The following is a 23552-nucleotide window of genomic DNA, read 5'->3' on the forward strand; positions in this document are numbered from 1 at the left end:
AACTGGGAGGTTGCCCGAGGAGCCCAGCTGAGTTTCAAGATATAAAAGCAACTTCGGGTGCCCCCTTTCCAGCCGGGACGCATTAAAGGGCTGGGAGCGGGGCAGCTCCCGGCGCCGCAGCGCTCGCTTCCCCTTCCCTCCTCTCGGCCCTCCCTCCTCCCGCCCGCCCCTTCCCTCCCCCAGCGCTCTCCAGCCTCCGCGCCCCTGGAGCCCCAGACAGCTACCGGGATTATGGAGTTTCTGAGCGAGAAGTTTGCCCTCAAGAGCCCGCAGAGTAAAAACAGTGACTTCTACATGGGCGCGGGAGGCGCGTTGGAGCACGTTATGGAGACGCTGGACAATGAGTCCTTTTACAGCAAAGCCGCGGCGGGCAAATGCGTGCAGGCCTTCGGGCCCCTGCCCCGCGCCGAGCATCACGTGCGCCTGGAGAGGACCTCGCCCTGTCAGGACGGCAGCGGTGAGTCGGCGGCCCCAGCCCCGGCCCCAGCCCCAGTCGCGGTAGCCCGTGTGCAAATCCGAAGTTCGGGGGACCCCTCGGGACAGTGAAGGAGGAAGGGAAGGGAAGGGAAGCGGGAGGGCGGAGGGAGGCAGAGCAACGCTGCGGGCATCGGGAAGCGGTGCTGGGCTGCCGGCGACTTGGGAGGGCAACGGGAGGAGTGGGCACCGCCGCGCCTCCGCGGCTCCCCTTTGGCTGCGCAGTGTTGTCCCCTGCGGGTCCCGATTCTCTGAACCCAGGTCCAGGCGTAAACCGATAGGGCGGTAAATAAAGCGTAATTGAGTCAAGACAGCGCGCTTCCTCTGCTAGCCCGCCGCGCCGCCCGGCAGCGGGAGCTGAAATCCATCACAGCTCCTTAGAGGATGTCACTGTCGTCACGAATGAGAACACTCTGCACTCCTTTAGATGAAAAACCTTTTTTTTTTTTTTTAATTTCCCCCCAAGACATAGCGATATATTTCTGTGCGAAGCTGGAGAGTTGCTAGATTAGCTTGTGTGAATTTGTAATTTCTGCTTCTTTGGGTTTGCGATACAACGCAAATTTCTGAAGAACAGTCACTTTAAATAGCTTCGGGCAAAGGACTCCCAGTATAATCACTCACTCCGGAATTGTGCATGGTGCAGTTTTCTGACTCCACGTTAAAAGTCACAGCAGAAGCTTTCGGAATGCTTCTGGGTGAAATCTTCAACTTTGAATGGCCAAGTCTCTCAAAGTCAAAATGTTATCAAAACAAACCATCTTTCTATCTTGTAACCCAATACAAACCTATTTTTTTCTCAGAGCGCGACAGCTCAATCAAGTTTACAATTCCAAGAGGACTTTTCCTTATCATTGTATATATTCCACAGTTAAGCTGTAAGGAGCGGGTTGCTTTAAAACAACAAACGAATTAAGTGTGAAATATTTACAACAAGCCTCCTGCCCCCTGTTTTAATGGAGGTTGAAGATCTGGCAAGCACTGGCTCATAGTAGCTCCTTTTCCAAATACTTTGTACACAGTACCTATTTTATTCAATGTTGCAAGTTTCTTTTGACTTGCAACGTTAAACCAAAAATAAAGGCGAAAGCGATAGAGAAAATCAGTTAATCATTTTGGTCATTTTATTTAGAAAGACACATCAATTACTTTTTATTTTCTATACACTAAATGTTTGGCTTTCTGGATGTATTTTCAGACTGCAGTATCTTTAGATGTTTGGAATTCCTAGGTTTCTACGTAAGAATGGGCAAGATTTTGTTTTTAAATGGTTCTGTAATGCCCTGTGCTGACTGCTGGATAGAACTCAATCATAATATTTTAAATTGTCGGGAATCCACAATAAGAAGAGAAATGGGTGATTTTTGATGCTTTACCGACTTTTAAACGGACATCACACTCCTAGGACTAGTTTTACTGTGAAAGAAGTAAGGGGTACATAGGCAGCAGTCCGCTACCTTTAGGAAAGTTCAGTCTTTCTCCTGAGATGCCCTTAGTTTCAGGACTGCTTCCCCTCCCCCTATCGCTAATTACCGCAGTTCCCCATTTAACTCTGTCCGCAGAGACAAAACCCAATTGTTCATCAGTCATGGCTCTTCTTTATATTTAGTTTTATATCACATCTTCTTTTGCACAAAAGTTATTTGGCATTTCAATGATATAGGCATTAAAGTTCAATATGTTGGTAAAATGATTAAAGCAGTTGTAAAAATACATTGTGAGAGATCATTTAAATACAGACAAAAGCAAAAAAAATTATGACAGTTCATTGGAAATTATTGTTCTGGCTGGGTTGACTTTACTTTTCAAAAAATGCCTCCCATTTTATTATGTGCATTAATTGCATTTGTGTGTGTGTGTGGCACCACATGATACATTTTTTGTTTTATATCATACCCCAAGCATGCAACCAAATCTGGAGGAAATCACTGAAATTAAAACATCCCTAAACAAAATGCCAGCTGTAATTCTTTGTAATCTTTTAATAGATGGTTTAATTGCTATGCTTTATTAGAGGTAAAAATAAAGCTTTCTACCTTAAAACATATTTTATGAGTTAAGAATAAATATGGCATATTTAGCAAGAACTGTAAACAAATTTATAAGCTGAAGGAGTCTACTTCAGTTTTCTATGGTAAACACTTTCAGAAACTAATATAAAATCATTTTTAAAAATTTAGATCACTTTTTGAAAAAAATTAAAGTGCAGACATGAATATACAGTTGAAATATTCAAAATATAGTAGAAACAACACCACGTGGGAAATCTATAGCTTTTGTGTGGAGGAGGAAGATAACTTTTGGAAAGAGTTTGGATTTTGGTTTACAGATATTTAAATTTGAAATATCTTTCTTGGGCCATGTAAGTAGCTTAATTTTAATTTTGTCTGCTGTGAATAAATATATGATTTATATTAAATTTGATTCAGTTTTCAAAAATTATGCTCACTTAGGCTTTTTAAAATCTGGAGCACTTTTAATTTGACTGCCTTAATTCGATTATAAATTATGTGCATAAACATTGCATTAGTCCTGTAGAACTATGAATTTGGGCAAATTATATGAGTTCCATGTACACATTTTAAAATGGATTTAAACCTGCCCAAAGTGGATTAATACTTGTACCTAATGTGATGATTGAATTAATACTGGCACAATAAATCATTAGCAGACCGTTTTCCTGATGCTCTAAATTACAACTTACGTCCTTCATCTGAATGTTTCACAATGTTGAGAACTGTTGTTTTCCCCTGGTTACAGTGAACTATGGGATCACTAAAGCAGAAGGACAGCCACTTCACACTGAACTAAATAGAGCTATGGACAACTGTAACAGTCTCCGGATGTCTCCCGTGAAAGGGATGCCAGAGAAGGGAGAACTGGATGAACTTGGAGATAAATGTGACAGCAACGTATCCAGCAGTAAGAAGCGGAGACACCGAACCACCTTCACCAGCTTGCAGCTGGAGGAGCTGGAGAAGGTCTTTCAGAAAACTCATTACCCAGATGTGTACGTCAGAGAACAACTTGCTCTGAGGACAGAGCTCACTGAGGCCAGGGTCCAGGTAGGAGCCAGATGATGGCCTTGGGTGGGTGCTGGTGGGTATAGGTAGGTAGTGTTAGAACACTTCAATAGTTGCATTTGCCACAAAGGAACTATTTAAAGATGTAGAACAATGTTATGTATGTAGGTCTGCTAAAATTTCTCTTTACTTGCAAAGAATGTAACGACTTACATAAAAACATAAAAAAGAATACTCGAGTTATATAGGCATAAAACCATCGATTATTTAAAGAACTGAATATCTTAATATACCTCTGATTTCAAAAATTAATTTTAAAAGGCAAAAGAGAGAACCATAGTTATTCACTTATTAATGCATGTGTTTTATTTTGTTTTTCTATTTTATCAGCTATCGAGTTTTGTTTTAAGGTTATACACCAGGTATTGACAAGTTATTTGTATAATGGCCTATAAATATATAATTTTATTGAAGTTAAGGTAATAATAACACAAAGAAAAAAAGAAACAATCTCATAAATTCCCAATTGTTATGTAAAGCAAATCTATTTTTATTATACATAATTAAAGAAAGATCATATAACTCATTTTCAATTTTATCACCTTAGTAGTTGCCAGTGATGTCATTCCATTCAATATTTTAAATATAGGTAACTTATATAGTGTTTGCAGAGGCAATAGAAATAATGATCACGCACTAATTTAAAAATATGTAGTGAATTATAAGTTGTATTCAAATGATCAAATTGGGTGATTTAATATACTATATTTGTAATCATTCAAAAACGAAAAATTATACTGGATAAAATTTCATCCTCTTAGGCTTGTTTTATTTTTATTAGAGTTGATATTCTTACAGTACATTTTATTAGGTTCCAAATAACAATCATTTGGGAGAAGACCTTTTTCCTTGGCATGCTTTTATTACTCTAAATAGGAAACTATTGAATTTTGCAGTTCCCATAAACTACAGAATAAATGAATGAGTGAAAACTTTTGTGCTTAGTGGAGTAATAGTATTTATTCTGAAGATTAAGCCATCGTTAAGGCCTTTACATCATTAAACACAACATCTGGTGGTGCAGGGGTAACAAGCAGCAGGTTTTTTTCTGTAGTTGTGGAAGCAAATGGTTACTTTATCTTAGTTCAGGAAGTAGGTATATAGAAAGTTGATGCTAACGAAAAGTTTTAGAATTGTCAAGTGTTAACAGGAGCCCGCATGTGTTCCTTTTTCCTGGTGCCCACACATTTAAATTAGTTATACTTGTAAGCATAGAAAAATGTGTTTGCATACAGAGGGGTCAGCTGTGTACACTGCATATTTCCCCCTTAGCATTTCATCAAGCCCAAGCCCTGATTCATTTTTTGTCTAAGAACATGCACAGGGAGCCAGCCTGAACCTAATTTACTCAGGTTGCTTTCTTTCCTGCTTTTCACATCAGAGTGGTTATTGGCATCCATTTTAAGGAGATTGTCAAGGTCTTTTCTTAGTGAAAAACACACACACACAAAACATACCTTACTACTAAATTCCCTTAGTATGCTCTTGGTGCCTATCTGTGGAGACAGCAAGGAATTACGTTTTGTTTGGTTTGGTTGTTGATGTTGTCTTGAGTCTGGGCATAATGGATAGCACACATTGGCCAGCAGTGTTGTAAGAAACCACACTGAACAGGTAACTCCCTTTGCCTTGTTTGAATTGCTGAAAACTCTTCTGAAGTGCCATCTTCAATCTGCGATATATGTTTACATATTAAACTGAGTATTCAAATGTTTCCATAAGTGTGATTATAATTGAATTTGCAAAAGAATAAAACTTTCGAGTAATTTTAATAAAAGGCTTTTTACAATTTTCATTTTTATATTTGATTTCCAGCTTCTTTCCTAAATATTTTATATTCTGAACATACTTGTGTAAAGACTAAAGAGTTCCTGGAAGCTGCTTGTGTCCTGTCTACTCAAAAATATCAATTTATACATATTTAAGATGCTTTTCTATATCTCCCTTTAATACATGAAAACATTAAAATGAAAATTCTGAAGAGTGATAAGTATGAATTAGTGAATATTTAACCCTCTGTGGAAAATGGTTGTTGCAATAAATATTGTTAGTATGAGAGTGTAGTGACCCTGTAGAGGTCCCACTAACTCATAGATTTCTTCACACTTGGTTATATCTGCTCTATTTCTTTTATTATTTATTACCTGTAAGTCATTTACATTGGAGAATAATTTTGATGATGGCTGAATATTTTTTATAAGAGAGGATAAATGTTATAAGTGGTATGATGTAATAAACACATTTGTTTATTTTAAAACCATAATTGTACTTCAGATGATTCCATTTTACCTTTTGTCTCTATCATGCTCAGTATTATATCTAATCTTAATATTGTATGTTTCTATATAATCATGATATTTCTGCTGATGCCATCTATTTTTTGATGAAGTCTTTATATTTAATTTTTTTCTAAGAGTATGTAAGTATGGGGTATAATCAAGAAAAGTCTTCACTTTATGAAATGCTTTAAAGATAGTTGTTTTGATAGACCCAGATATTCATTTGGTTATACATTGGCTGGGTTAGTGTCATGTGCATAACCCCCAATTATAAAGTCATGAACATCTCTCAAACTTGCAGCATTCTCTGAGAGGAGGATATCTATGATAATTTGGAGATATAAGGAGTCTTCAGGATCATATACTCTAAATCCTTTTTATTTTCCGTAACTGAAAAAACAGAGGCTCAAACATATTAAATAAATGTTTTTAAAGTATTTTGTCTTTTTATGTTAATTTATAGTGCCTCATGGTTATACCACTTACCTAAAAGTAAAATAGAAAGCAAAATTTGTGGATTTTTTTTCTGATAAAAATTTATTTTATTAGTAATTGTATTGAACTGATTTACCTTTCTGATTTGAATTATTTTAACATCACATTTATATTATCAAGTATTCTTTAGCTAAAATTCTACTTCTTTGAAAAATTAGGTTTGGTTTCAAAATCGAAGGGCCAAGTGGAGGAAAAGAGAACGTTATGGCCAAATACAACAAGCTAAAAGCCATTTTGCTGCCACCTATGATATATCAGTTTTGCCCAGGACTGACAGCTATCCTCAGGTATGATAAACTGTGTGGAATACTGATCAAGAAAAATACATGTGGTGTGTATATTATTAAAAGAGCTAGTATAGGCTTTATTATATCTAATATAAAGGTTTGGAATGAGAATTTTAAACTCCAGAAGACTTTTTTCATGTTGTTAAATTTTACTAAAATATTTATTTTGTTACTATTTTTCCTACAGAGCCATTCATTTAACAATATTTCAGGGTCTCTTCCTTGTTATACAATGCAACACCTGAAGTAGCATCATTCAATTGTATATGTCTGCTAATGACTCTGTATTTTAATTATTCAAAGTCACTTCCCTTGTTTATTTCAAAAATATATTGACTATTGTTTGGCATGCTATCTCTGTTGATAATGTTTCACGAGTCAGTCCTACACAACCTAGTGTCAAATGTAGTATATGAAGCCTGCATTCCACTTAAAATAATCTTTTTCCCAATATTGTTTTTTTAGCTTCGAAGTTGCCCATTGTTTGAAGGAAACATTTAGTCCTTTGTTTCTTAACATGCATGTAGAATTAGGACTGAATATAATTTAAAAATTTTTTATCATGTAAAAAAGTGCTTCCCTTTATAATGGGAGTTCTCATTTTAAAGACTAGAAATTATTTTTTCATCTATTTTTTTAAAATTTAGAGGGGTTTTTTTCTTATCCATACTTTGCAATGCATGTAAGTTAAAAATATTCTTACCTTTCTAAATGAGTATTACTTTATCCTAACACTGAATTATTCAGAACTGTATTTGGTACATGATTGACACATATTATAAGGAACAAGTCATCTGTTATTTACTTCCTTTTTGTTTAATTATATGCACTGTAAGAGACCACTTAGATAACAAATATGTAACGTGTATGTTGGTGGAATACCTTGATAGTCCAGTAATGAAATCGTCACAGCCTCAAACTTACTTAAGGTACTCATTTTCTTCAACTATAAATTCATGCCCTTTCAGTCCTCTATTTTTCTACTATCCTTATGTCCTGATCCCTTTTTTGACCCTTAACAACCTATCTTGAGACCTTCACTCCTCCAGATAAATTCACCAAATTTATTCGTGTAACATTATATATGTACAAGAGCCTTAGAGATCATTTTATTCTGCTTCTTCATTTTAGAAGTTAGGAAAGCAGGCCAGGCGAGCTAAGGAATTGTCTGTGTTCATACAAGCAGCTCCTTACAGGCCAGTCTCTAAGGGAGGCAATGGCTCAGCCTTGTACTGCAGTTTGCTAGTAGCTTTGGAATAAATGCCACACCTGCCATGAGAAGAATTGTGTTTTCTCTTACTTTTAAAAATGTATCTTAAAGCAGTTCCCTTACTTTTTCCTTCTGTTTAAAAGCATGTATACACTCCTGGTTACTTATCATCACAGGGCTGATGAAATGTTATGCACCAAATATTTTTGAGTGTCCTAGTTGAGTTCTAAGTAAAGGCCTAAGGGGCTCTTTCCCCTAGGCTACAAGCTCCCTGAGAACAGGCACTGCAGTGTTCTCCTCGTTGTTATATGACTATAGCCCTTACTCTCCGAGGCACTGTTCTAAGCAGGGTGTGTATATTAACTCATTTAATCCCCACAGCAACCTTATGTGGTTTGCATTATTATTTATCCCCATGTCTCCTGTGAGGAAACTGAGGCACAGAGAGGGGAGGTATAGACTCACCTCCACTGGTGGTGAAGCCCTGATTTGACCAGAGGCATTCTGGCTCCCAAGGGCAAGAACTTGACTGTCAATATAGACTGTCTCAGCAGTATGTTTGAATGATTGCAGGGTTAGCAAATTAATACCAAAGGAGCATACAGCTTAAGCTGTTTATTCGAATTTGCACTTTAGGGGAGGAGCGAATGTATTCACAACCAGTGAAATAACAATAAAAAGTAATAGACATAGCATATATTTTATTTTATTTTTTAAAAATATTTTATTAATGTTTTACAGAGAGAAAGGGAGAGGGGTAGAGAGTTAGAAACATTGATGAGAGAGAAACATTGATCAGCTGCCTCCTGCACATCTCCTACTGTGTATGTGCCTGCAACCAAGGTACATGCCCTCAACCAGAATCAAACCTGGGACCCTTGAGTCCGCAGGCCAACGCTCCATCCACTGAGCCAAACCGGTTAGGGCGACATAGCATATATTTTATATAATTTTGAACTATTAGAGGCGATAGTTGATTATGAGGACTTTAGAAATAAGTCACATATTAGGAACTCTTTTTAAATGCACTTTAAACAGCCTGACAAGTTTATTCCACAATAGTTGACTATATATTTTTTATGCCTTATTATTTCAATTGTCATTCCTTTTCTTGTAAACCCCATTTTTTACTTTGTTCCTTGCTATTGGTTGCGTTATCTCTAACTCCCCTTTTGTCTTCAGTGTAGCCTAAAGCATTAATTATAGTGCCTGGGACCAATTAACCTCTTTATAGTGGCTTAATATTACTTAATATACTCTGACTAGATGCCCCTTTTCCTAGGATTATCATGCCATTATGTTACTGTGCTGCATAGATTTAGATATTAACAATTAGCAGAATGAGGCAACCCAGCAGCTCAAGCAGGAAAGAAAATGGTATGAATTATACATTTGAGTCTTTTACACTCTAGCAAAGGAGTAATTTAAAATTTGCCCTCACGAGTCATGGGAATTTCACACTAATTCTCCCTGTGGCTTCTCCATGCTGTATGTACATTGGTGATACCACCTCATAATTTAAGTATGGAAGCACAGAGATCAGATGTGGAAGTTATTTTGACAGTGCAACTTGTCAACAATAACTAAAATCAATACTCTAACATCCATTGTGCTTTTCTACACTGGGAAGTCATGTAATGTTTGCTTGCCAGAAATTCTGAAATCAAGTGTCTTCCACTCCCCCACTGTAAGGGGAAATTTTGTTTTAACTTTAAAATATGGGGTTTACTTTTTAGTTTGTTTGAAAAAAGAATTATGACAGTACCATGTCTCCAAGCGTCAGCCTAAAGGAAACTTTTTTTTTTTTTTAATCTTGTGGCTTGAAGATTGAAATGTATAATGGGAAAAATAGAAACCAAAATAGAACGCAACAGCTCAGTGCAATAAAACTTTGAATTTGGTTACTGTTACTAATTATAGAAAAAAGTTATTAATTATAAAAACAGTTGGAAACTGAAAATGTTGGAGGCAGGACAGAAACAAAGAATTAGCAATTTGGCAGGAAAGCAAAGGCATGCACAGAGATACACGAAAAACGGAGATGGCTTAGAAAGATCTTCTCCAGCCTGCCCAGTGTAGATAATGATCTCACTCAGCATAAAGGTATCCATATATAACATACAATATGATTACTTAGGAATAATAATTAATGTTTTCTAAAGTGTTCTAAACACTTTGTTTCCACTGGTCTCCATTGCACTATAGGAACAACAGCCATAACAGTAAGAGAAAGTAACTGCCGGCTGAGGGCTTATTTCAGCCCGACTTTCTTCCTGTGGCCATTAATCATTGAACCTGAACCCAGGATCTCTGAGTGCGAGTCCAGGGTACCTTATGTAACGTTATCTTTATAGTGTATCATTGAGCAATGAAATAGTTAAGTTTTGACCCTAAAACATTGAATTACCTTGGGAAGCAAAAATGCTTCTATTTCAACATGTATAAAATAAGGACATAAAGCATTAAAAAATGTAGACGCTGTTAGATTGTTTTCATATATTATTTTTCTTTAGCTCACGCATATCTGATAGTAAACAAATAAGGAAGTGAGTGGTGAGATATCAGTAGTAAAATAATTTAATGTGGTACTGAAAATAGCATTAAAAAAACACTTTAGCTCACAATATTAGCTGCCATTCAACAATACTATGATTTAGATAAGTTAAACTACTTGATGTTCTCCAAAATGTGATATTTTTAAAAACTGTTTCATTGCTTGTGCTGAATTTGTCCCCTCTCTCTTGAATTCCCTTCCCCTCACCTAACCATTTTTCCTCCATGAAACCTTTTCCCAATCCTCCTTTAATCTGCGCATCACTTTCTCCATGACTGTGATGGGCTGTATACAGTGTCTGCCAGCCAGTTTACTATATATATAAAGTTTTTTAAAAGATGACTCAATTCTTACCTTTGTATCACCACAGTATGAAGCAAATTATACAGGGGTGGATAAAAGTGGGGTTACAGTTGTAATACAAATAAATAATAACTAATAAATAATAATACAAGAACAAACTCATTCACATACAAATGTAAACCTACATTTGCCCACTCTTGTATATACACCGAATAGATGTGGACAAAGTATTGATTCACTTCTATATTTTTTTCAGGAGTACATTATAAACCTAAAATTAATCAATTTTCAGTACCACAGTTGATTTCTGAATCTCTGCTATTAACCAGCTCTGTGGTCTTAGGCAATTAGCTTTTCCTTTTTTATCTCAATTTCCTCCTCTGCTAAAAGGAATAGACTAGAAAGATTTTGCTGAAACCTTTCAAGTCAATTATTTTTTCCAAAGTTTTTTGCATTTTATCCAGTAAATATAGTATGTGTGGTACTGTGGTATGCATGGGGGTTATACAAATGAGCCAGACCAATTTTCCTGCTTTGTGGACAAATTAAGAACTAGGTTACTCATTTATATGTGGAATCTAATGAACAAAATAAACTGATGAACGAAATAGAAACAGAGGTATGGATACATGGAACAGACTGATAGCTGTCAGAGCAGAGGAGGACTGGATGAAAGAAGGTGAAGGGATTAGCTAAAGAATACATATATGCACACCCCATAGACACAGACTACAGTGTGGTGATAGCCAGAGGGGAGCTGTCAGGGACTGGGTGGAGGTCGGCAAAGAGGGTGATGGGGACATCATAATAGTGTCAACAATAAAAATAATGATACCCTCAAAAAAGAACTAAGTGATATTTGTACCAAATTCTGCAAATGCTTCTTGATGCAAATTAGACCCAACAACCAAAAATACCTTTGCCCTTCAATTGAAAATGCACGAAAGCATCTATCAATATTAGATTCTAATTTGTAATTTATCAAAGCCAAAGCATTTTAAAAATTATTTTGGTGATTAAAATATTTAGTTAAAGTATAAAAATCTCTGGAAGATTATAAATAACCTTCATTCTTACAAGGAACCCTAATTTTATGTCCTTAGATTTGATTTGGATTGTATTAGCTTGATCATTTACTAGTGGGGTAACTTTTGATAAGTCTCTTTACTTCCTTAATTTTCAGATTCTTTATTTGTAAAATGGAAGCATTTTTAGTGCTAGAGTTGGTCGTTATGGTGGTGTAGATGCTGATGAACATCATTATAAAGCTTTTTCTTTTATTGAGAGGAATAGGTTGATTTCTAAACAGCCTACTGAGTTAAATCCTGAGACTTGAGGAGGGCCAGGTGTGAATGTATGACTATGGGCCTCACAGTCAGGGAGTGGTGAGTTCAAATCCTGGCTATGCCAGGTTAATATGTTTTGGAGCTTTCCCCAAATGAATTAACTTTAAGGAATGTTTCTCCTCATTCATCAGATGGGCATAAAGTTCTTATAATCTTTGAGAAGATTAAACAAAACAATGCATGCAAATTACTTAGAACATTGCCTAGTACATCATGAGTGCTCAATAAATAGTAACCATTCTATAATAGCCATTAGTTATTATTATTTTTTCCTACAGTAGAGAGGAAAAGTAAGTGTTTTGAATGTTCTCTTATGTTGCATGTTGTAGCATTTAAACTAATTCAGTCGGTAAGTTTACTATTTAGGGATCTAGGGAAAGACCAAATTCAGTTTAATATTATTTCTTCTTTAAATTAAGATAACTAAGTCTGGTGACTTTGGGAAAGTTTGAACATATTCTTCTTCTACCAAAATATTTTCATCAAAAATTTCAAAGAAGGCATGGAAGTTTTTCCCAAGAAAAATTTTAATGAGGTTTTACTTAGTACATAGTGAAAATGATAACTAAATCTATACTTAACAAATTACAAACATTCCTGCACAGTATCTTGTTTTATGATGTTTAATTGGTGACTATAAATATATGCCCCTTTGAGTTTGAACATACCAAGAGTTGGATTCCAGTTATAGGCAATTTGTACTCATTGTGGTAATTTAAAACACAAATTAAGGTTGTATAACATTTCTAATTTAACAAATTCTAATTCAAACATTGTAAATGATGCAATTTTAAAAGGAAATAATAAAAAACATAAAAGAGAAAATGAAAGGGAATAATAAAGCAATAAGATAGTGATTGTGAGGATATTGTTCACCCTATCCTTTTCTATCACCATTTTCTGTACTAATCTTAAAATTTACATTTACTTAAGCTAAATGAGGAATAAGGAACTTCCTTAAACAACTGTGCTATAGCAATTTGGTATCTGGGTCAGTTTTTAACCTTTGGAGAAAGTCTCACAATTTTATCATTGTTTTTTCCTATATTTTCCAAATATTTAAAGTAAATAACCCAATAAACTTTGAAAAATGTTAGTAATATAATTATACTTGATGTGTGATATAATGAATAGTCTCATATATATGAAACAACCAGTGCAATGGTTATGTAATTATACAATGAAACTCCCTTTATGAATGGAGGGACAAAAATGTTAGCATCATTAGGTCTACAAGTAACATTGATATTGTACAATTTCTCACTGATTAAGAGCACCAATATTTAAAGTCATACAAGGAATATGATATAATAGTCTATTATTCAATTAAATATATATTTTATAATTGATAAAGTTGATTTAATTAAATATATGGAAGCTTTAGATAAATACGTATAAATAATATTTCATATAGAGGTGTATATATATATATTAAAAGTAAATTATATGTGGCATGAAAGTAAATTATATGTAGCAGATTTTGTCAATATCAATTTGCTGAAGATGCAGCTAGACACAAATGGTGAATAACTTTTATTTTGTTAAAAATACATATAAAGAGATAAAGAATGTCCTCCAAAAGAAGAAATGTGCATTCATGTTTTAGATTATGAAATTAGATTTAGTTCTTTAAAATATTTAATGTTCAAGTTTACTGTGATTTAATGACATACCCATAATTATAACTTAGCTAATTTCTGTTGTTGTTGTTGCTTTTAATAGGTGGCCACTGTTAAAGCATTAAATTTAACTTAATTGGTCATAAGTATTACATATATATTTCTTTAATTTTTTCTAATTATACTTGACATTCAATAATATTTTGTATTAGTTTCAGATGTACATTATTTTACATATTAAGAGGAAAGAGTAAATAAAAAATTGAGTAGATTACCAAAATAAATGAGGAATGTAAAAATAGATTTTAAAGAGTGCCAGTGTTTCTTATACACATGAAACTACCGTGCAGGAGACCAGAGAAGAACCAGGGGGAAAGTGAGCCATGAAAGCCTGGGAAGTCTATGAGAACAGACCTGTGGGTTAAAACTTGCAGTTCACACTATTATTGTTAGCCAATAACAATAAGGTTAGTGAACCTCATGAAAAACTTTAATCCAGAATTTTTTCTGTGCCATATTGATTAAGCCTCATGGTTCTATGGGTTCTCTTTTCTATTCCAAATCATGGAGCATTAAAATAGAAAAGAAAATTTGCACACAGTCACACTTGATTTAAAAATCACAAAAATTAAATTTCAGTTTTGTAGTTAACACAAATACACAATACCTATAATTTATGACTTTATTCAGGATTTTAAGAATAAATTCAAAGTTCATGTTTGACATAAATCTTAGACATTTCTAAGATTTGAACTATTCTGTGCAAATGAAAGTATTTGCATATTTGATTTATATTAATAGAAAACTTACTTCATATTTTAATCTCTGTTCCTTATTATTGTGAACTTATTTTTTTTAATATATATTTTATTGATTTTTTTACAGAGAGGAAGGGAGAGGGATAGAGAGTTAGAAACATCGATCAGCTGCCTCCTGCACACCTCCTACTAGGGATGTGCCTGCAACCAAGGTACATGCCCTTGACTGGAATCGAACCTGGGACCCTTCAGTCCTCAGGCGGACGCTCTATCCACCGAGCCAAACCAGTCAGGGCTGAACTTAATTTTTAAAATATTTTTATTGATTTCAGAGAGGAAGGAAGAGGGAGAGATAGAAACATCAATGACGGGAGAATCATCAATAGGCTGCCTCCTGCAGGCCCTCCCACCTGGAGCCTGCAACCTCAGCATGTGCCCTGATAGGGAATCGAACCATTACCTCCTTGTTCATAGGTCAGCTCTCAATCACTGAGCCATGCCGGCTGGGTGTGAACTTAATTTTAATTGGGCAATTGTGTCATCAAAAATGAATCAGGCCCTGATAAATCAGCAATGGTTATCATGCATGTATTAAAATACAAGTAAAGGAATGTGAAAAAATAATTGAAAAATACTTTATAACTTTTGCTGGATAATAATAAATAAAATAGAAAATGCTAAGTGCTATGATTTTATGATCTCTTTAAGTTAGCTGAGCTGAAAAGTTTTATTTTAAGGAATATAGGGTATACTTCCTTATAATTTTTTAAATAATTATTATACAATTTGTGAACACATCCAGAACTGAAGGAAAAGAAAAAAAAATGTCTTTAATGTTTCTTATATATTTGACTTGGTATTTCAAATATTATTTGAATAATACAAAATTTAAACATATTTATATGATGTCATTCTGAAAATTTCCAGACATTAACATTGCTTATGAAACTTAGTGCCTGTATTTTTGTACTAAGAAAAGATATATGCTTTCATTTTTCTGTAAAGCAATTTTTTTCTCAGAGTATTGGTTTAATATAACCGTTATATAACAATGATTTTTTTAAATGGAAAATGCATTCTTTCTTGTTCCAAATCTCTGTCCATATTTGTAAGGTGAAATTTCATTTTAAAAATCTAAATAGCAATCAGTATTTAATATGTGATTCTTTTCTGATGAATTGATTTCTAATAACTTCAGCTTAATAATACTATATGCTGATAATATATACTTTTGGAATTTTTAAAATGTAAATGATTTCCAAAAAAGTTAATATATTAATTTTTCTTTGGCCAAATGACACCTAATAAGTAGGCACTAATGAAAGTGCAACCTCATTTCTATCCTAGATAGTACCTCAACAAGATCAATCGATCTTTTTACTGTGATTTATTCTAGTTGGGACTTTTTCCCAGATGGACAAAGCCTCAGTGTGTGTGATTCACTGGTAGCAAACTCCCTACTTAGAAAAACACTTAATTCCTTCTCCCTGCCAGCAACCTACTGATGTAGTTACTAGAAAAGTTAATGGGACCCTAAAGTTAGTCAACAGCTAAAAATATCTGCAAGTTACCAAACATATGATTCTTATTAATATTTTACCACCCTACATTTTAAAGGAAGTGATAGGCTAGTAAATAATGTAATAGCCTCTTAAAAAATTGAACTGCTTTTGTAAAAAGTGTTGTTTATATTTTTTAAAGAGACCATATAAAAAAATCCGGTAAATTATATGGTGATAATGTGGTAATAAATCTATATAGTAAGTATTAAATGATATGCAGAGTAATCAATAAATGTAAACATTCTGTCAATGATGAAAAACCAAAATCAACTTTTGTATTTTAATGCAAATAAGCTGTTGCTATATTAGCATCACAAATACCTCTTTGTGAATCCCTGATTTCTGATCTTTTAAATTAACCTTTAACAGGGAATCGTGTGGTTATTTGATGTGAGGGTAGTGTGTGTGTAGTAGCATGATGTGTGTATGTGGTATGCATGATTATGTGTGTATATATGGATATTGGTAGCAGGTAGGAGCAGCCTATATATACAGAGGAGAAGTATGGTTACATGAAATTATTTTAGTAGACAAATATTGGTTTTAGAGATGCTTTGAAATTAAAGAATGGCTGTTAATTGTATATTTTCATGTTTAGAAGTATCTCTATTAAATCCAGATTCAATTCCATAGGCTTCTGTCTTCTATATAGCACTAACAATAGTATATAGAATATATAATGCTGCCATGGAACTCTTTTATGTCTTTTACACATCAAGATACTTTAAAATTAAGACAAAGACTAACAAGGTTTTTAAAAAGTATGAAAAAATACTCACAAAATCATCAAATATACTTGAAATATGCACCATGTTTAGCATACTAAAATTTTCTTTGTAGTTTTGGCTATATAAGAATATATCTAAATCAAGTTTCTGATTTACCATATTATTTTAATTCATGACAAATATATATCCACAGTGAAGAACTCTTAACATGTGTGTGTTTTGTATGTGTAATATGCATGTATATATGAACCCTCTTCTTCCTACCTATAGCTTTTAATTTCTTAGAATGAAAATGAATGTTAAGTAAATTTGTTTTCAGTTTGGAAAGAATCAGACAAAAAAAATAACTTTCCTCCAAAATTCAAAGTCATGGAATAATTAAGTGTTAACTTTTTATTTGATTAGGAAAACATTAAGGGGCAAATAAATGTTCAAAGTGGTGTGTAGAAGTCAGCGGAACTTTCATTCATGCTAATGGGAGGCAGTTGGCTAAGTTCCCTGGACAGTGCTTTGAACATATCCCTAGAACTTTTAAAAACGTTGCGAAGCACATTAAAACACAGAATGTTTTAAGATTCTTCACTCCTTTTAAACACAAAGAAGAAAAAGTGTGAAGGCAGGCAGTCTTTTTTTTCCCCTCAGTACACATGAAAGAAGGATATTTAATAACGTTCTTTCTGGTTTAAAGCCCTTGACTATTATACAGTTAGAGGCCGAGAGAAACACCCCAAAATTTATTTGGTGCTGGGCACTGCTATTGTAGGCGTCTGTGAAATAACCCAAAAGAGTAACAATTCTATATATTGAAAAAATATGCATTCAAAATGTAACAGAAAATGTAGTATTTCTTATAATGAGTCAGAGAATGAGATTTTTGTATGGCTTTTCTGTTGACAAATATGTATAAATAGTTTTAGACAATATGACTTGTAGACCTAGCACATAGCTTTAGAAGGACCACTTACAGAAGAATATAATTGGTGGAGGCATGGGACAGCCATAGATTGAGACCACCTTGACAACAGAGTTCGTAAACCACAAGATCACACAACTTTGTAGTTAAATATTGCCTTTAAATATTAACAAAAGTAGATAATCTGGAACAATGATGCTTCCTGCCAGGTTCCCCTATAGTGGTGTTCAGACAACTTCTAGAAAATGATATTCTGTTCCCAGGGCTGGATATTGATGTGGGCGAAGGATGTTGACAGCCTCCAGCATATCTGGGGAATGTGACTGGAATGAGCAGTCTGGAAACCATGCATATGAGGAATGCTTAAAGAAGAGAGACTTGCAATTGTGTAATAATTTTGTAGGATATTTGAAGATTTTCATATGTGAGAAAGACACTACCTATTCTGCATCATTTTAAGGAACAGAAATAGAAGCGATAGAGGAAGATAACAGTTTGCTTTTTAAAATGTCTTTATTGATTAAGGTATTACATATGTGTCCTTATCCCCCCATTACCCCCAAGGCCCCCCCAACTCATGCCCTCACCCCCCTATTGTCTGTGTCCATTGGTTAGGCTTATATGCATGCATGCATGCAAGTCCTTTGGTTGATCTCTCCCCTTTACCCCCATTCCCCTTACCTTTCCTCTGAGGTTTGATGGTCTGATTGATGCTTCTCTGTCTCTGGATCTGTTTTTGTTCATCAGTTTATGTTGTTCATTATATTCCATAAATGAGTGAGACCATGTGATATTTATCTTTCTCTGACTGGCTTATTTCACTTAGCATAATGCTCTCCAGTTCCATCCATGCTGTTGCAAATGGTAAGAATTCCTTCTTTTTAACTGCAGCATAGTATTCAGTTGTGTAGATATACCACAGCTTTTTAATCCACTCATTTGCTGATGGGAACTCCCATTTGACCCAGTGATCCCACTTCTAGGAATATATCCCAAGAAACTAGAAACACCAATCAGAAAGAATATATGCACCCCTATGTTCATAGCGGCACAATTCATCATAGCTAAGATTTGGAAACAGCTTGCTTTTTTTATAGAGCTCTCCAAAAGGGAATGGAGTGTTTTTAAAACAGGTGAGCTTCTTGTCAATGGAAGTGAACATAATTAAAGGTGTAGGAGGGGTTTTTGCATGTGGAGGGAAGCTAGACTCTAACAGTGTTTCCCAAGCCTTGGTGATTTTCAGAATTGCATGTGTGTATTATGGCCTTTATTTTAACGTAGGCCCCTTGAGCCACACCTTCTGCTTAATGAACCAGAATCTCCAAGAAGATGCATCTATAATACAGAATAAGTATTTCATAGAGAGGGGGAAAAAATCTACCCAGAGAAATAAAGTTAGCAAGGTGTAGGTATGTAATTTTATGATTTCTATTAAGATAATAATTGTAGTATGGTGATTCTAGAGTTCAAATTATGAAACAAAATGTAGAACATTAGCATTAGCATGTCTTGCCCATAAAAGTTTGATTGCATCTGTAAGATGGATCAGTTCAAATTTCATGTTCTTAGAGTTTTTTCAATCACTTAATAAATTTGTATTCAGGGTTTATTACGTGTTGTGTTAGGCCTGAGGATGAAGAAAGAGTCTATGCAATCATTGAGGATTTTGCTTTTGGAGAGTAAGCCTAAGGACCCCCACAAAGTTAGGATTATGAATAAGTAAATAAGCAATTTTAACTTATAGAGTAATTTTTACATCATTGTAACATTGTTTACGATTTGCTGGGCTCAGATTTGATCTCCACCATTGGAGTCATTCAATCATGGGTGAGATTCTTAAGTTCTCCATTTTATACGTTTACCTTCTGCTAAATGGGGATAGTAAAAGCTCACACCCTTTAGTGCGTTATAATAATTATAAGTTTTCATAAAGCATTTAATATGTCTGACACATGGTAATTGATAATCATAAGCTATCATGAGCCTCATTTTGATTATCTTACATCCAGAAGAAATGAAGCTTTAGAGGAAGGAAAACCTCAGTTCATTGGGGATATTAATTTTGTGACTTACACATAACTTTCAATATGAAAACCAACTAAATCCCTAAAGTCAAATGAAGACGTTATCAGAAATTTTAAAATGAGAGCAAGACATGGGGGCTATGAGGGGAGACAGAGTCATGGAAACAGAACATATTAGTAAAAACGTGTGACACTATTGCCACCCATGCAAATTTATCTTCCCAAATCTAACTAAAAGCATTGTTGTGGTAGCTTGCTTTACCAATCTGCTCTGTTCCGAAAATATTTCTATATGCTAGAAGTTCTTTCACCAAAAGTAACATATTTAATTTGCCTAATCATGTCCAAATAAGAAGTTTTGATAAAAATAAAAACATTTGGTTCTCATGTCTTGGAAACTGGAGAATTTCTTTTCAACTTATAAGTAGTTCAATGTTAATTCCTTTAGGGAGAAAATACTCGCTTAATTTATATTCATAGATTACTTTCCTTGTCTTTACCTTTCTTATTTTCCCCTTTTTACCTAATTGGTAAATATATTTCTATGCACTTAGAATATGAGCAGATGCTTTTAAAAATAAATTCTAAACACTATGTATAGATTGACAAATCCTTCAACAAACATAAAATGTAAATAATCTTTCTCTGCCACTAGTTTGCCTTTCATTTACTTTTTCAAAAATAAGCAAGCAAGTTCACTTTCATTTCCTGAAAGCCCTTTTGTCAGACATGTGACTGTGGTTTTTTCAATGTAGCACAATGTTTGATTGAATGTCAGAGGAAAATCAACCAAATCAACTTAGAAGAGCTGGTTGGACAGGGTAATGACATCAACAGCCTCTCCTGTTGGTTTGAAATACATAATTCAGCAATCACTGGCATCAGTCATTACGTATTTTTCTAAAGTGGAATACATATCATAGAATGAGTCATAGTTGAAACAACATAGACCATGACGATGTAAGGATTAATAAAATATGCATATTATTATACATTTTTGAAGGTATATCTCATAGATTTGACATTTATAGCAGCTTACAAAGTATTCATATAAAGAACTATTATTAAAATATAACTAAAATAAGCATCTTGCCAATTGTTGCAGTCCCACCTAAGAGATGAAATCAGATGTTCAGTTAGAAACTGGCTACGTGGTCTTCCTTCTGTGACAGAGTAACTTCTCTGCCAGTGGGATCTAGAAGAGTCACTAACATATTTTCTACTTTTAACTGGAAGTAAGTTGTTTTAAAAAGTACAATTTAAGCTTGGGTGTTGTAAGACACACCAAAGGCCAGATGCAGTAGACTGGAATCTTTGAGTAAAAATAAATATAAGAAAACATTGTAATTTATAATTCTAATTATCATGATTTTTTAAAAGAAAGCAGATGCGATAAATGTGTATATTGCTGCTGAGTTCTACTACACATCTATTGCAATAATGTTGTAAAAGGCATACAAAATTTAAATTTCATCTCCTAAGGCTGCATGTCTGCCACCCTACACCATGCAGCATTGCTCTTTCTGTTTTCCCTCAGCTCCTCCCATTTGTCATGATTTTTCTCTGTGCTTCTCAGTAATGCATGTGATCGTTGTGTTTCTATCTTTGTTTAAATATCTAGTCTTAATCTACTTTCTGTTGAAAATGTATATTATGCAAATTTGACTTAGGGTGTTTTTACATGCTCATAACTTTAGAGAAATTTGTGTTTGTTGGTCATATTGTACTAATTGTTTTCTGTAGAGATTTAATGATATGGAATGTGAATTTCTTGGGTACAAATTATAACCCAATTTTCAATCATAAATATAATGTTTGTTTTTTAGTACGTACATTATATTCAGATATTTTTGCTAATACTTGAATATTTGTCTCAGTTGCTTCCATTATTTGGTAATGGTCATGTTTTAGAATTCTAAATTTGTGTTACATGTCATACATCTGTTGTAACCTCACTATATCATATATGCCAAAGAATAAATGTTTAAAATATGTACTTATTTTTCATATTCACAGACCTATGTATTCAAGATGTTACGAAATAAAAGGCAATGAAAGGTTAAACATTTTCCAAAATCAGTTTGATCAAAAATATCTACAGAGCAAACAGCTTAATGTCAGCAATGGTTTCCAACAAAAACTGCCACACTGAGTCCAACGATGGAGCGTAAAAAATGAAATTGTGTCATTTGTTTAGAAATATGAAAACTATATTTAAACTTAAAACCACCTCTCAAACCACTTTTCTAAGCACATGAATTGGTCATGAATCATGACTAAATCTTCCAGATTTCATTTTAAAAATTATGACTGTAAAAAGAATACTCAAGAGATTGACATGTTTTGAGAGTATTTCATGTGGTTACGTATGTGGGTTTCGGTGATCTATTACAGTAAAACAAATTGGAAGAATCTTTCAAATAATTATTTTTCAGTAATCACTTTACATACTCAGAATGTAACGACAGACCACCCATAGGAGCAAACAGTGAGCGGCTAACAAAATGTAGCAAATACAGGGTAACGAAAGCAAGGGAACAGAAGCGGGGACGCGTAAATGTCATATTTGTTGTTTTCTATTTTCCAGATTCAGAACAACTTGTGGGCAGGAAACGCGAGCGGAGGTTCTGTGGTCACGTCGTGCATGGTGCCACGCGACACTTCCTCCTGTATGACACCTTACTCTCACTCGCCTAGGACGGACTCCACTTACACAGGGTTCTCAAACCACCAGAACCAGTTCGGCCACGTGCCCCTCAACAATTTTTTCACTGACTCTCTTCTGACGGGGGCTGCCAATGGACATGCGTTTGAAACGAAGCCAGAGTTCGAGCGGAGGTCTTCCAGTATCGCAGTCCTTCGAATGAAAGCCAAGGAGCACACTGCCAATATTTCCTGGGCCATGTAACATACAGTACTCTCGTTTTTCTTTAAATGGAAAAGCCAAACATCCTTATTTCTCATATTTAAAGGATATCACAATAAGCTGCTGTGTGCGGAATTGCTAACGGTCAAGATATACAGTGAGACCAGCTTAAATGAATAGTTGTGATTATTTAACATTAAAATCTAAGAGTGGACATCTGAGGACTAAATAGGTTTACCATGCACCAGTCTCCACAAACTCTGTTTTAGTAGTAACTTTCTTCTATTGTACAAATTGATAAAATATGGTCATGCAACCTTTAATAAATGTATTAAATAAATTCCTCTGTTATAGATTGATTTATGTTAGTTCTGCACAACAAGAAATTCCTTGTAAAGTAATACCTGATAAAGGAAGAAATGCACTGGCGAGCCTGTCAGGATACCGAAGCTGTCAGGTAAATATTGAAGCAGGGTGTTTCGGGGAGTTACATGCCATCTCTCCCTCTCTGGCTCCACAACACAATGGGCATATCCCTTGCTGCTGAGAATTTATCTTCAGGTCTCAAAGATTTTTTTTTTTTATCCCTAGATGCTTAGTTTCCAATCCATGCAAAAAGAACTCTTCTAAAACGACCAGCATTTGCATGAAATATTTGGGCATAGTTTCCTGAAACCATGTGGCTAAAGGTGATAACTGAAATATTCCTGTGTGATTTAAAATATAGGCATGAGAACAGTTTTTTATAAATGCCATCTTTCGAGTGAAAAAGTCAGCATGGACTCACAAGAAAAAAAAAAGGAAGTTACAAAACCTGCTGTTGCTTTTAAGTTAGAATTGTCAAACGGTATACACAAACATATAATAAATGCACTAACAGAAATGTATTCTGTGAAAGGGGTCGTGAATCCGAATTTATATTTACTTCATGTGCAAGTGCACTTGTGTCTGTATTTTTTGACATATAATCTGTACGCATTTTTGGCTACTGTGGTTTTGCATAGGGAATTAAAATGTCAGAAGACTCTCTAAAATTTCTGGTGGAAAAGGA

General features: G+C 34.6%; 1 protein-coding gene across 1 annotated transcript; it reads left to right on the forward strand.

Moving 5' to 3' along the window:
• Positions 1-33: 33 nt before the first annotated feature.
• Positions 34-22813, forward strand: ALX1 (ALX homeobox 1). The gene is made up of 4 exons (XM_059681035.1): positions 34-457; positions 3235-3539; positions 6490-6618; positions 22223-22813. The coding sequence occupies exons 1-4, from the start codon at positions 232-234 to the stop codon at positions 22541-22543; spliced, it is 981 nt and encodes a 326-aa protein (XP_059537018.1). The 5' UTR covers positions 34-231; the 3' UTR covers positions 22544-22813.
• The last annotated feature ends 739 nt before the right edge of the window (positions 22814-23552 follow it).

The sequence above is a fragment of the Myotis daubentonii genome, chromosome 2, assembly GCF_963259705.1.
Source record: "Myotis daubentonii chromosome 2, mMyoDau2.1, whole genome shotgun sequence".
NCBI classification, from domain to species: domain Eukaryota; kingdom Metazoa; phylum Chordata; class Mammalia; order Chiroptera; family Vespertilionidae; genus Myotis; species Myotis daubentonii.

What these genes read in the sequence shown, in the direction of transcription:
- ALX1 (XM_059681035.1), top strand. Translation starts at nt 232, where the DNA reads ATGGAGTTTCTGAGCGAGAAGTTTGCCCTCAAGAGCCCGCAGAGTAAA. An exon ending in GCCCTGTCAGGACGGCAGCG is followed by an intron (nt 458 to 3,234) that starts GTGAGTCGGCGG and finishes CCCTGGTTACAG; the next exon opens with TGAACTATGGGATCACTAAA. An exon ending in TCACTGAGGCCAGGGTCCAG is followed by an intron (nt 3,540 to 6,489) that starts GTAGGAGCCAGA and finishes TTGAAAAATTAG; the next exon opens with GTTTGGTTTCAAAATCGAAG.